The following is a 13,664-nucleotide window of genomic DNA, read 5'->3' on the forward strand; positions in this document are numbered from 1 at the left end:
AAATATTTACACTTATTAAAAAGGTAAACAATTTCTGCATCTAAAGGGCTTGGATAGGTTTAAATAAATGCATAATGATGTAATCAAAACAATTATAATTTAAAACATTCATTTATTTTTGTTCCATTAGATCTTTTTTGGAAACTGTTACCTTTTGTGTTTTGTTTCTTTTTTCTATTTTTTCTTTATAATTGCTAAACTATAATTAAAGTGGTAGCGCACAACTTTTGTAACAAAGTCATCTTCAATTTCTGAGCTTAGTAATGTACAGCCAAGGGGGGGTGCTGATGGTGGTGGGGAATTGGTTCCCAAAAGCTCAAACCAGATCACAGGCCATTATAGATGCGGTTGATAGACGATTGGTCGAGTATTTTCTTAAGGGCTAGAAAAAGAAAGACAACAAATATTAATAAAAGTGTCAATTTTAAATAACATTTTCTACCTACCCTCTTTGTCTTCATCAGTCAGATCCTTTTTGGGGAAATCCACATCAAAAGTGATGTAAAGATTGCCAGTCAGATTATTATTCTCATAGTTGGGCATACCCTCGCCCTTCTTGCGTATGCGAGCACCGGGCCATGTTATTTTTTCTCTTGTAATGGGAACAAGATGACCGTCCAAGTGCTTGATTTCCATGGAGAACCCGATCAAAGCGTCCTGAAGACTTATGGTCACATTTGTGTACAAATCATCGCCCTTGCGGAGGAATCGCGGATGGGGCATCTGTTGTATGCGTATAATCAGATCACCTGGTTCTCCATCTATATGAGGTTCACCTTCGGCTACAAAGCGTGTCTCCTGTCCATCGACCATGCCCTGTTCCACTTCAATTTCGAGAGTACGCTCTTCATTGACCAGTTTGACATTGGGACACTCATCGCAGACAGTTTGCTGTATCATTTGGAAACGGCCTGGACCCAAGTTCCTTGTAACCATCTCCTGACGGCAGTTGCACTTTCGCGTACCCGAAGCTGGCTTCATTACAGGCTTGTTACGTACGATTTCCACGAAATTACCGGAATATAGCTCCTCCAGCGAGACATACATATTCATTACAATATCACCTCCACGGGGGGTGTCTTGCTGATGTGGATCTCCGTTGCCGAAATGGAATCCAAAGTCACCAAAGAAACTAGAGAACGGATCACCACCGTGATCCATCATGCCCTCCTTCTTTAGGCACTCCTCACCGCAGCGATCGTAGGTCTTGCGTTTGTCAGCATTGGAGAGCACTTCGTAGGCGGCACCAAGATCTTGGAATTTTGTGGACGCATCTGGGTCATCTTTGTTTTTGTCAGGATGTAGTTCTTTGGCTAATCGTCTATATGCCTTCTTTATTTCATTTGTGTTAGCACTACGTTTCACATTTAGAATTTTGTAAAAGTCACGACCAGATCCGAAAGCCTCGTCCAGACAGCAAATGATGAAGAGGGCCAATTGCATTAGCAGCAAGGATTTAAATTGCAGCTGCATGATTTGGCCGCGAAGAGTTTGATTTTTGGGAACTACTGTGTTAATTTACTAGTTTTAGGCAATTGTCAATAATTAATACTAAACCATTCTTTATCTTTTTTAGAAAAGTTGGCAAAATCGCTGTGTGAAGGGTAATACGTTTGTGTGTGTAGTCGTGGTTGGCGTTGATTGGCTGTCTGCCGGCATAGTGATGGGCAATCCACGTCGTCACTCACGAACCTAAACATGTAATTTAATAGAAACTTGAAATAAAATTAGGAGGAATGAAAATTAAAAGTTCGTAGTGGATTTAGTTTCATTCTTTCCTAGTTCTTTTCATGTTTCTATTTCGGTATTATAATGTTTTAGAAATATTGGTACCGCCAAATTTCTTAATAAACGATATTCGTTGAGTTCGTGAGAATATATTGTATATCATTACCATACCTATTGAAATTTAGCAGCGTTGCCATCTGATGAAAAATTTACATTTCATCCCGAAAGTAAATAAAAACAATAGATTGATTTATTCTTTATTTAATTAAGAATAATTTGGTTGACAATAGTTACTAAATAGCTAAAAAATTTAAAATTAGAAATAGAAAAAGCTAACAGTGGGCTAACGGAAAGTTGTTGGTAACTCTAGGTTAACAGTGTGGCTAATTTTACGCACATACAACGTTGAAAAGTTTGGTTACACTAAAAATAAAATACAAACAAATTGGCTTGTTAATTTAATTGTCAAGGTGTAATAATTGTAATAATGAGACGACGCGAACTGCAGACAATCCAACTTAAGCTTTCCGAGCTAAAGGAATACGAACAGGCCAAGATGGAGCGAGCCAAAGCCCGCCAGCAGTTGCAGACACCGCGGACACCGACTCCAACTTCCACCTCGGACCGGGACAGCGATTCGATTCGCATAATTGAATCGGCTGTTATCAAGGGAATCCCGCAGTTGCTGCTGGGCAGCGGAAGCACCGAGGATGAGGGAACCCCCGAAGCAAACAAGCAAATCTCATCAGCCCCCACATAAGGTTGTTTGTGTGTGTGTGTGTGAGAGAGACAGAAGAGAGAAGAAAAGACCATCCAAAGTAAGCCAATATTTGTTTTATTTGCTTTTTATTCACATTTGGTATTCATCTGCAATGTGACTGCTATTGTGACTGTTGTTATTGTTCTGAAAGCGCACCGTTTCGAAGCCATCGACGAGAATCTCCCGATCCTCGGTTTGTTGCCGCTCTCGCAGCCATTGCTCCCTAACCGGAACATATCGACGCAATCCTGGCAATTTGCGCCAACACCGACGTTTATACATAACCCAAAGTAGGGATAGAGAGCATCCAAAGAAAAAGCAGATCAGAAATATGCTTACTCCATGCCCATGCTCTGAGCCCATAACTGTGGCAAGGTGTGCATCCTGTTGAATCTCTCCCGCTGGCGTTATGAGCTCCTCACTGGTGCATGTGGTGATGGGCTTAAAGGGAGTTATAGCCACCTCTCCGGCCAGGGAATGGACACGCACGGCAAATTCGTCGAATGTTATATTCAGCATGGCCACATGCACAAATTTGGCCAACGCGTGCTCCTTCCGTGTCAGGCAGCTGATTTGGGTTTCAGGCCCCTTGTCAGACAAGTTCTTCCGATAGTGTATGACATAGTACACGATCATGGCATTAGGAAGCTGTGGCTCCTTGAAGCGCATTATCAAGGTTTTCGAATGACCTACATAGCAGGCACTCAACTCGGTCGGCATATCGGCTCCCATAGTGTAGTTGGTGCGGTCATTCAAAATGGTTGGACTGCTGCAACCCAAACCATTACAAGCCTGCAACTCCAGAGAGTAGAGGCTATAGCGGTTTAGGTGGTTCAGCTCGTATTGACTGGTGTTGGCCAAGAGACGAATTTGCTGCATTGGACTTGTCTCCGGCTCTAAGTCATGGCAATTTTGGTTTTGATCCAAACTGCAGCGATATTGATCCCTCATTTCATCTTTAAAGCGACGATCATCGGCCATTTCCTCTTTGTGCGCACAACAGTCGTCGTAGTCGTAATCTTGGAACGCACTTTCCCGCCATTGGTTGCCGTCCTGCATGTCTTGCCACCGATATGACGGATGATGACAATAGTTCCGGGAATCCAAGTACACCGTATCATCGGGCAATTCGAACACTGTTAGAACATAATGGTCATGATTCTGGTCATGACCCCGCAAACGCACCGTCAGAGAGCTATCGGTTTTCTGTATCAGCTCCACTTTTGGCGGCTGTGGTATATCCGGTTCTGTTAGCACATAAGTCAAGTCACTGCGTGCCTCGTGCTTCACATCGCCGCCAAAGGTGCGCAGCAGGCACACATACCGTGTGTCCGGTTGCAGTCCCTCCAGCTTGTATTTGTAATGCGTTTCATTGAAATCAATTAGATTATCGGGAAAGAGTATACGACGTTCCCAATTTATTCGTGTGCATACAGGCGCTTCTAATTCACTGTGATCGTGATATAGGTGTCCTTTCGGTACTGTCCGATATATCACCTCGACTTTCACACTAGTCTCAGACTTTTGCCAAATCAACTCCACCGTACGATGAGTCCGAATCTATATAACGGAGAGATATAAGTTAGTTAGTTTGTATTTGATCAGATATTTGAGAAATTGACTAATTGACTGACTTGTTCTTATTAATTATGTTAACTCAAAGACGAATAGTCATTAACTAGAGACATATTTACGACCTGAAGTGAAATATCCTTGAACCAGTTTGATTCGGCAATTATGATATGTATTTACTTGAACTATGGGAGCCATTTGATATACATAGTTATCCGATTTTGATGAAATTTGATTTAATTGGAAAATAACGAAGTTATTGAGAAAATTCACTGTTTGCGACTTTGTCGTTTGTATGCGAGCTATATAAAAGCCTCTAGCATTAGCATTTACCGTCTTAAAGATGTTGTCCGTATACAAGTGCTTCTCAGTAGGGGGAAAAAATCTATATAAAAGACTATCCATGAAACATTTCTTTCTTTGTATTTTATCATTCAGTTTAATAAGGTACTAAACGTTAAACAATATTTTTGTCGTTGTTTAGTTTGTCTTTTTTTTTTGGTAAAAATATGTAAATTCATAAAAAAATCTTGTTTCTATTTAATTGCATGGCAGTTTATATCTGTATGTCTTGGTTTTGGCGTTTCCCTTAATTTTGAAAATTTTAAAAATCATTTTGCAGTTAATATATGTAATACTCTAAAAACTCTTTGATAAATCAAATCAGTAGATTTTAAAAAATTTTTTGAAATTTTTTGTTTTTTCTATCTGAAGCAGATAAGTACAGTAGACGCTTTGAAGAATCTCAGAAAATAATAATAGTAATATACCCAATAGTTCTTTGCAAAATTAGCTTTAGTATTAGAGAATTTGTATTTCTTTTTCTACATGTTCGTTAAAATAAAAACTGTTCAGAAGAGCCGGGCCTATAATGATAGAAGCTCCCCAGAAAAATGTTTACGAATCACTCTAAAATACTCAAATTTTGAAGCAGAAGACTTTAATTTTAAAAAAGCTTTAAGGCATGCTTATCAAATAGCTCATGAATTACATATACAGTGGCGGCAAAAAATTTGAGACATACATTTTTTGTCCTTAAGTTCTGATTTCATTCGAATTTTATATAATATTAGTAAAAAGTTTTGATGTGCTAATCTATATCATTCTATCGAGATGATGTACCGTAAATTTTGTGGGCGTATCTCTAACGTTTTTTATTTCATTGGTGGTATGCATTTAATCTTAGTTTTACTTTTTTCAATCAATTGTAAAAATTTTGAAAAAGTGTATTTTTTTGCCGGGTCCGAATTTTGAGGGTGTTTGTCAAAATTCATTTAAAAAAAATCCCGCTAAAGATTCGCCCACAAAATCATCTCACATCATCTCAATAGAATGATAAATTGAACGCTATAAATTAACACATCAAAACTTTTCACTAACATTATAAAGAAATCGAATGCAATCAGAACTTAAGGTTAAAAAAAATGTTTGTCTCAAATTATTTGCCGCCACTGTATGTTGCGAAATCAGACATTAGTAATACATATACAGTCCAAAAAATTAATTATTTTAAGGAAACGCAACTTAATTCATGGAGTTTGAATCGAAGGCAGAATAAAAAACCTAATGAAATTTTAGGATCGTGCTTTACCAAGTTCAGACGTTGTCATGGCAATTATTTCTTAAGAAAATAGTGCTAAAACTCGTTAACAGGGTAACATTGAGTTGACAATACAGTTTTTCTGTTTTGTTTCTAAACTTCTGTTAAGAAAGTTAATATTTTTGAGAGCTATAACCACCTTATGGATCTAATTAGCGAACGAAATACTTCTTATATCTTTGCAAAAATGATATATTAGTTTGAACCAAATGCGTGCAACGCAACGGGCACGGGTAAAGTTAGGCTCTCTGGTTCCTCTTAGCCTGCGAAGGAGCAAGAGACACTTATGTTTATAGGACACTTCTCCATCTCTTCCTTTTAAATGTCCCTATTACTTGACTTCACGTTATAAACTATATTTAATAAATTCCTTGTTCGAAGTGTAAGAACGAATCCGACGAATAACATTACACTTACTTGCACGGATAGTTGTAATTTGGCTGGACTGCATAATACCTCCTGATCATTGGTCTGCGTTGAATCTAGGGCCTTGTCATGATTCGCTGAGAGTTGAAAATCCTGAACCGCCTTGTTGCACAACTTATTGTTGCGATGTATGAACATGCCGCCTTCTTTTAACTGCAACTGCCTGACTGGATGCCAAAGCTCGGACAATTGCTTATTGTCGTAAACTATGAGAGAGTAATGGCTATGTTCCAACGGGTTTCCATTGATAACTTCCAAGTTATTCAGAAATTTAAGATTACTCAACTGCGAAGATCTGTTAAAACGAACATACGCATAAAGAGACCATTAGATATCGATGTGTTACACCTACCGATAGATCTTGAGGTAGCCACGTATCTCCCGTATGCTGGACAGACTGTGAGCCAACTGCGACTCATTCACCTGATTTCGTATAGTTATGGTGAGGCTTCCATTGACGACCTGACAGCCACGTAGCTCGTCGGCATCGGCTAGATTGGATACATTGATCGTATCGTTTGCCGGCTCCGGTGAGCAAACACTTATGCAAGGATCTTGCTCATCGCAGGCCGTACACTCCGATTTGTTATTAGCCCGAAAGCCACTGGGACAAAAGGCAACACATTCCGACCCATAGATATAATGTTCATGATCGTTAATACACTGCGATCGATTGTAACATCTTTGATACTGCTCCAGAAAATATCTGCGATAAAATTAAAGCCCCGTGAGAATAATCAGACGAAAACTAATTTACTCGGCGTCCACTTACTTTCCTTCTGGACATTTGGGAACACATACATCGCCATCGCTAATTCCTCGACAAGCTTGACATTTCGAAGCCGTCTCGTTTTGATGGCAGCCGCCCAGGCACTCCTCGTGACAGTTGTTCGCATTACTAGGATGTGATCAAAAGAATAAAATAGTTTGGTGACAAAACTTTTGTTAAAAATTTCAAATGCTATCTCTAAAAAAAACAATGCTTTTCTTTTTTAAAATTAATGTCTACAATCATGGACGAATCCAGAGGGGTGTCTGGGGGGTCTGTACAACCCCAAAATATTGATTTTTCGGATCATTTTGTACTCTTTCAACTGTCTTTAAGCTCACCTATTGAATCTTTAAAGTGGTCGGGCAAATTGATAAACTCACAAATTGACAAAGTTTGAAAAAGAAAATTTTTATATTTTCTAAGCCGACAATGTTAATTTTTTGATCGGACACCACCCGAACATATTTTTTAGATCCGTTCATGTTTTCATTTAAACTGTATAGTTTGCTTCTCAAGGATGTGAGGATTTTGTTTCATATCTATCTGTAGGATTTTCTATTTATCTGAAGGATAATCATTGTCTTAAATTTATTTGATGCATAAAACTCCTAACATAATAACCAAGTATATATTTGAAATACTTTTATATATATCTACAATATGTAATATATGGGGGCATGTCGTCAGGGTCGGACTACAGTATACTTTAGATACTTGTAATATTTTAGATTAACCTATTATCGGGATCTTTGTGGAGATGTGATTCGGTTGCTTTCTATTTATTGGTAAACTTTTCATGTGCCGCTAAATTTTTGAGTGAAAGTTGGTCTTTCAAAAGCTAAGCATATAGTAAACTTTGAATGGTTTCTGAATTTGACTACATTTTAATTTTGGATTAAGTTCACTAACTTAAAGTAAACTATCCGTTACTCTTTAATTTCGATGATCAAGGACAAGACTAGAGTCAAAAATGTATTCGACTCTACCGGTAATAGAGCCGATGAGCTATGAAATTCGAATTACTGACATTTTGGGTGGTATCCAGACCCTTAGAATTCCCCCTTGGATACGTCCATGATACATATGTATGTAACTATGAAAATTATTTCTTCTCAAACGATTAGTATTTGCTTATTAATCATTCGTAGAAACCTTTGAGTGGCATTTACTTTTTGATATGTGCCACATTATCGTTCTCAAAACGCTGACAATAGAAATTTGACCAACAATATCCGGAATCACAGCCCTTGCAGATGCTGCGCTGCGTACAATTATTGTCGCCGACTATAATGTGATTCTGACCCGTGCTTAGAGTGAGGCGATCCCAATTGACCTGAAATGTCAAATGCAAAGTCAATATGTACATATGCGATATGTATACGCTGCGAGCAAAAAAATAAGGTATAAGTGCCTCGTCCAGTTTGTTTTCAATGCTTCATTGAAACTTTATAACATGCATATTTATTTACCGAAAAAAATATCCATTCCATTTTTAACTATCAACTTAGCAACTTTGTAGGAATTTCTCAAGTCTTGGCCTCCTTCAGTTGTTACCATGGATAACTATGTTTGCTCTACAACAAATTAAAGATCCTTCTTTAGCCGCAGCAACCCCTTCCTAACCCTCTAAGCCTCCTAAGTTTTTAATCGATTGTCATAATAATTTGAAACCTCATTTTTTGTTTTCCCGAAACTGACCTCGAACCCGCTCTTTCGAACGATTGAAATAACTAGGAACTAGAACTTTGTTTCCAAAAAACAAATGTGGTTTTGTGTGCAGTACAATATTCTGTATCCGAGTAGTATTATAGCGTAATGCTTAGTGGGTTTGAACGATGCTTCTTCTACCAATCTGTTGACCCTTTTCGGACAATGAAAACAAAAATGAACTTTGGAGTTGTAAGCTATGCTTGCCTTTATTCGCTTCATGCAGTTATAATTCACAACTGGTTTTAGTGTGGTTTGCTTTACAATTCTAGAGTGGTTAGCAAAGTCTGCTGATGAGAGAATTTGATAGTTCTTCAAATAGCGCTATACAGACAACCTGCTCATTTTTTGTTTTCCCGAAAGTGACCTGCTCATTCGAACGATTTTGAAAAATAATGAATAGTTTCAGGAACTATTTTAAACTTTGTTTTCGAATATAATTTATAAATTTTTCGAGCAATTAGTGATTTCTCCAATTGCCAAGATTAAATATTCAATATTTTGTTAAACACTCTCTCTGGAAGAAGTTGGAAAAGAAACTTTGCGTTGGCTATAAAGACCTACAAAAAGCACAGGCCTAGATTTTCGATGACTTTAATTTGAGAGGTGGCCCTAACTAATTCGGGTACGCTAACTCTGAATATGAACTCGGGTGTTGTCCATCACGTCCAGCTTTGTAAAATCAGGTGAAGTATGATTGGAAAATAGGCACCCATAAGTATGCTATAGAAAGTTAAACAATTTTTTTTAAATTTTTAATAGATTGTGGAATATTCTGTTTAAGAAAAAAACTCTTGTTAGCAAACATTACTATTTGTTAAATGGAAGAGATTAAAATAATTCATTAAAATTTAAAAACAGAAAATTCTTCAACTCCCCTTAGCAAACTTTTGGGCTCAACTTTTACTCACATTAAAACCATATCCAAAGTGTTTGATATTATTCATTATAGCAAAGAAGTACCTCTTTGATATTTTGTAAATTTCCTTTTTAATTATATATACCTAATTATTTGTACATTAATATACTGCAAATGCGGCCACTTTAAATAATTTCAACCTATTTTTCTTAAAAACTTGTCGTGATGGACAAAAACTAAGTACAGGGCCGTGATCGCACCCCCAATTACCTATTGAACTTACAATACTTTTGCATGACCTCAAAAATGTCGCCCAGTGTATTTATTAAAATATTAAAATATTTGTAAAATTTTCAGAAACTTTCGTCTTCTTTTTTTTCCCCCCAATTTTGTCGAAAAACTAAACTAATTTTCGATAACATTTCTTGGCAGTTAAAAATAAAATTGGAATTTTTGTTTTGCTAGTTGTCGAAATAAATTTTGGCGGGGTTTTCCTGTACCATTATTTTTTTGCTCGCAACTCGTTTACATTAACTTACACGCTCCAGTTGACAGAGCTTGGGGCAGGTTCCGATGTAGACATGTCCCCGTTGAATGGCCACCAGAGAGGGGAACTCCAACTTGAATTGAGAACATTTTTTGTTTTGATTTTATGGGAAAGCCAATGTCTGAGGTCTTACCAATTGGAGATCCGGCATACTGGTCACTCCCAGAGCGTAGTTGAGAAACAAGCGACGACCCCGGATGACAGTGAGATGGGGAAACATTTTACCAATGCTCACCATACCGCGGACATCCGTAAGGATCATATATTCGGTGATTTCTATCAGATCGGGAAACGTAAACTCTGAGTAGTTGCATTGATTCGGATGACTGGGCATAAGGGCGATCATCACGAATCCCGTGACGACAGTACAGTTGTCCAGGAGTTTCATTTTGCTGCATTCATTGCGTATGTCGATGCTGGTGCATTCCTTGTATCCATCGGCCGAAGGGGCGATCGTCGTTAGCAACATGACGATGAGGCCAAGGCCTAGCAACATGTTGCCAAACATCATTTACTGCTAAAGTTTACACTTTTCTCAATGCTTTTTGCATCGCCGTCTTCTCAACATTGCTTAGGAATCTTTTTTGTTTTTATTTTTATTTGTGTGTGTGTGTGTGTTTTTATTTTTGTTTTTCGTGTTATCAGATTTGTTTACAGTTATTGCAATTGCGTTGTTTCTTTTAGTTGGCGTTTTTTGCTTTTTGTTTTTGGTTGTTGTTTTGTTTGCTGTTTATGCTCTCCTTTTAACGGGCGGCTCATTAGCGCATTGATTTTGGCATCTTCATTCCCATCTCGATTAGCCGATATTTATGTGTTTTTCACGTTTATATATTAAGCGCAATCTCGGTCAGAATATCGCACGAGCTTCCCGAAAGGTTTTCTGTTAATTTTTGGCCACTACTTTTTGCTTTTCATTTTTTTCTTTCCTTCTATTCTGTTGTAGTTGTTGTTGGTTTTTTTTTTTTTGCTTAGCTTTCGAAAATTTAATATAAATAAACAAACAGTTTCACATAAACATTCACACGGTCACACACACACATAAACAAACACAAACACACACACACCCACTCGAAAACAATTAGTTTTTTTTTTCTTTTTTGCGCCTTTTTTTTTATATTGTTATATTGTTTTTAATTTGAGTATCTTCGTCAGAGATTTTCTAATCGTCGTCTCCTTTTCTTTGGAATCCAGAGTTCATATAACGGAACAGAGCAGTTGCCACATTGTCGAAATGATGTAACGATAACTCTTTTAAATATCTCAAAGAGACAGTTGATACACTTGAATCGGTTTCTTCAAAAATCGGGATCTATAACGATTGTTAATTCGCCCAAATTCAGGTATTTGGAATGAAAATGTCATAATTAATAAAATGTGATCAACAAATGATGTTGTTTTTTAAAATAAATAATTTACAATTTTTAAATCAAACTTAGGAATGATTCTACCGAAATAAAGTATTAGTAGTAGGTTTGACCTGCGTCCGATAAATGGTCAAAACTAATTTTAAATAAGTAGTCGGTCGATTCTCCAGAGTCGAAAAAAGCATTTGTACATATGTACATATATGTATATTTGAAATAATAAACAAAATATATGTCAAAACCAAATTTTATTTTGGAAAAGGACAGGACTATTAGCTCTTGATTAGCATACTAGTTGGTGCTTAAGTCGAATTTGGAGAAGCATTTGTTTTCAAAAAAACATAGAAATTGGTTGGCGCGCTACAAAAACAAAAGTCAATTTCGAATCCAACAGTTCCAACGCCGATTGTTTAACTTTGTATTTGAATATTACAAAATAAGTTATAGATAAAGCTAAAACTTATTTAAAAAGTGTTGTAACTTTGAAGTTTTTGCCTTTTTTTAACTTTTCTGACTTTTGTTTTTCAATAATACATCCGACCGGGAATGGATCGAGTAAGCTGGTCGGTAGTTCACTTTTAAACGATTGTCTGACTTTATAGTATAAGGTATAAATTTTATGTGATTTATAGGAAACTAAGTTATAAACATATGGATCTAAATCCATAATTTTTCGATAAATTTAATATCGATATCTAAAGGAAACTAAGTCATAAATTTACAAAATACAAATGCTAGCTTATCTCAATTTTCCCTAATTTTTATATCGGCTTCCATATCGTATAGTAGTCTGTTTGTTTCTACGCTGATACAAAGTTTATTAATAAAATAAAGAGAACTCAGCGAAAAACCGTAAAAAATTGATTAAACTACTATGAATGTATAATCAAAAGGTAATTAAAATGATGCTAAAATTAAATATTTCGTTTTAATGTAAAATTATCCATAAACAATGTTGATGATTATTTTTCAGCCACAGCACATTCTAAAATTGTTGTATTTCTTTTAAAAAGCTAGTTTTTTAAATGCTTTTGCATACTTTAGGGGGCAAAGTTTCTCCCAATTCACAGTTTTCACATCCGTTGCTGGTTTATATTCGTTTTAATTAAGTACCTAGTTTAAATTTCATTAATTACTAACGAATATACATTTAGATTCCGGGAATATATAATATATTTTTGAGCTCTATGAATTCGTTTTCATCATTAATTTTGTATCACTCTATTGTATATTTTTGTATTTTACTAATTGATTGATTTATTTATTTCTTTTATTGTTTCAGAAATACATTGAACTATTTATATACCTCACGAACACAGAATGGCATAAGGAGCTTGGATGGACTACTCGAATCCGGGAGTATTCATATCCGATTCGATTCGAATATCACTGTGGATATTTTTATGCCATTTATTTAACTATGCACTTAATGTTCAATAAGTGCGCATCAGCTCGACTCTATACATAAATTAATTAAAGTAATTGTAACTATTTTAAGATTCTGCCACTGTCTTTAAATTTGTAATTAAACCAAAAGTAAGCACTTTGACAGAAATAATAATTTATCGCACTTTTTATTTCAAGAGAATTAGTTTTGGTTTTCGAGTTTGAGTTTTGCGTGTTTGGACTTTGGCAAGATTCTGTTGCTTCTTCTCGATCCGAGACGATGTGGACGCGCTGACGTTCGATGGCCGACTGGAGTGGATGCCGCAAGCGTGGCCACAGTGTCTGGGGCTGGGATGGGCTGGCCGACTGGGAAGATCGCTGTGAGAGCAAACGAATTGATTTTCCATTTACTGCTTTCTGCCGCCGACATTAAATCTCACATACATACAAACAAACAGATGCACACACATAGATACACTGCGAGCAGTTGGAGGTCTGAAAGAATGTGCGGGGCCTTTCGGAATATTACCGCATCAGAGAAAAGGCCGTAAATTAATTAAGAACGTTTGATTTGTCGTCATGAACAAGTTAATTTGTTGCTTGGCGGTGCACCCGAACCCGAGCGTTTCATAACAAATAAAACTTTGACGCAAAAGACAAATCAACCAAGGCCAAGGCCCAACTCAAGGTGATGGCCAAGCTCACAATTTCTCTCAGTGCAATTTACGAGGGCTTTCGATTTTTATAGCAGCGGCAGCAGCAGCAACTTGGCCAACGACCAGCTGATCCTAGTGGCTCATAAAAAAACAGCTGACTCCAATTAGCCACATGGCACACCGGCATCATGCTGAACATGATGATCTTCACACACACACACACACACACACACACACACACATGGATACAGTCATACTCACAAATGGAAATCAAGTCCCAGAATCCC

At 36.9% G+C, this 13,664-nt stretch overlaps 3 protein-coding genes across 4 annotated transcripts; 1 reads left to right on the forward strand and 2 right to left on the reverse strand.

The window, feature by feature from the left end:
- Positions 1-92: 92 nt before the first annotated feature.
- Positions 93-1,641, reverse strand: LOC6644400 (dnaJ homolog shv). Its single transcript, XM_002066710.4, has 2 exons — positions 447-1,641; positions 93-382 (listed from the first exon to the last, which is right to left on the reverse strand). Exons 1-2 carry the CDS (start codon positions 1,471-1,473, stop codon positions 327-329), a joined length of 1,083 nt encoding a protein of 360 aa, XP_002066746.1. The 5' UTR covers positions 1,474-1,641; the 3' UTR covers positions 93-326.
- A 476-nt stretch (positions 1,642-2,117) lies between these two features.
- Positions 2,118-12,896, forward strand: LOC6644401. 2 transcript variants are annotated; one of them, XM_002066711.4, is made up of 3 exons: positions 2,118-2,546; positions 11,163-11,311; positions 12,618-12,896. In XM_002066711.4, exon 1 carries the CDS (start codon positions 2,216-2,218, stop codon positions 2,486-2,488), a length of 273 nt encoding a protein of 90 aa, XP_002066747.1. In that variant the 5' UTR covers positions 2,118-2,215; the 3' UTR covers positions 2,489-2,546; positions 11,163-11,311; positions 12,618-12,896. The 2 variants fall into 2 exon arrangements, with proteins under 2 accessions (XP_002066747.1, XP_023032368.1); XM_023176600.2 differs by lacking the exon at positions 11,163-11,311.
- Positions 2,548-10,898, reverse strand: LOC6644402 (insulin receptor). Its single transcript, XM_002066712.4, has 7 exons — positions 10,105-10,898; positions 9,964-10,044; positions 8,028-8,191; positions 6,859-6,984; positions 6,439-6,792; positions 6,078-6,381; positions 2,548-4,048 (listed from the first exon to the last, which is right to left on the reverse strand). Exons 1-7 carry the CDS (start codon positions 10,480-10,482, stop codon positions 2,579-2,581), a joined length of 2,877 nt encoding a protein of 958 aa, XP_002066748.2. The 5' UTR covers positions 10,483-10,898; the 3' UTR covers positions 2,548-2,578.
- Positions 12,897-13,664: the final 768 nt, after the last annotated feature.

The sequence above is a fragment of the Drosophila willistoni genome (genome assembly GCF_018902025.1).
Source record: "Drosophila willistoni isolate 14030-0811.24 chromosome 2R unlocalized genomic scaffold, UCI_dwil_1.1 Seg167, whole genome shotgun sequence".
Taxonomy (NCBI): Eukaryota; Metazoa; Arthropoda; class Insecta; order Diptera; family Drosophilidae; genus Drosophila; species Drosophila willistoni.

What these genes read in the sequence shown, in the direction of transcription:
- LOC6644400 (XM_002066710.4), bottom strand. Translation starts at nt 1,473, where the DNA reads ATGCAGCTGCAATTTAAATCCTTGCTGCTAATGCAATTGGCCCTCTTC. An exon ending in GACTGATGAAGACAAAGAGG is followed by an intron (nt 383 to 446) that starts GTAGGTAGAAAA and finishes TTCTTTTTCTAG; the next exon opens with CCCTTAAGAAAATACTCGAC.
- LOC6644401 (XM_002066711.4), top strand. Translation starts at nt 2,216, where the DNA reads ATGAGACGACGCGAACTGCAGACAATCCAACTTAAGCTTTCCGAGCTA.
- LOC6644402 (XM_002066712.4), bottom strand. Translation starts at nt 10,482, where the DNA reads ATGATGTTTGGCAACATGTTGCTAGGCCTTGGCCTCATCGTCATGTTG. An exon ending in AATGTGGCACATATCAAAAA is followed by an intron (nt 6,985 to 8,027) that starts GTAAATGCCACT and finishes ATCACATCCTAG; the next exon opens with TAATGCGAACAACTGTCACG. An exon ending in CCCAAATGTCCAGAAGGAAA is followed by an intron (nt 6,793 to 6,858) that starts GTAAGTGGACGC and finishes ATTTTATCGCAG; the next exon opens with ATATTTTCTGGAGCAGTATC.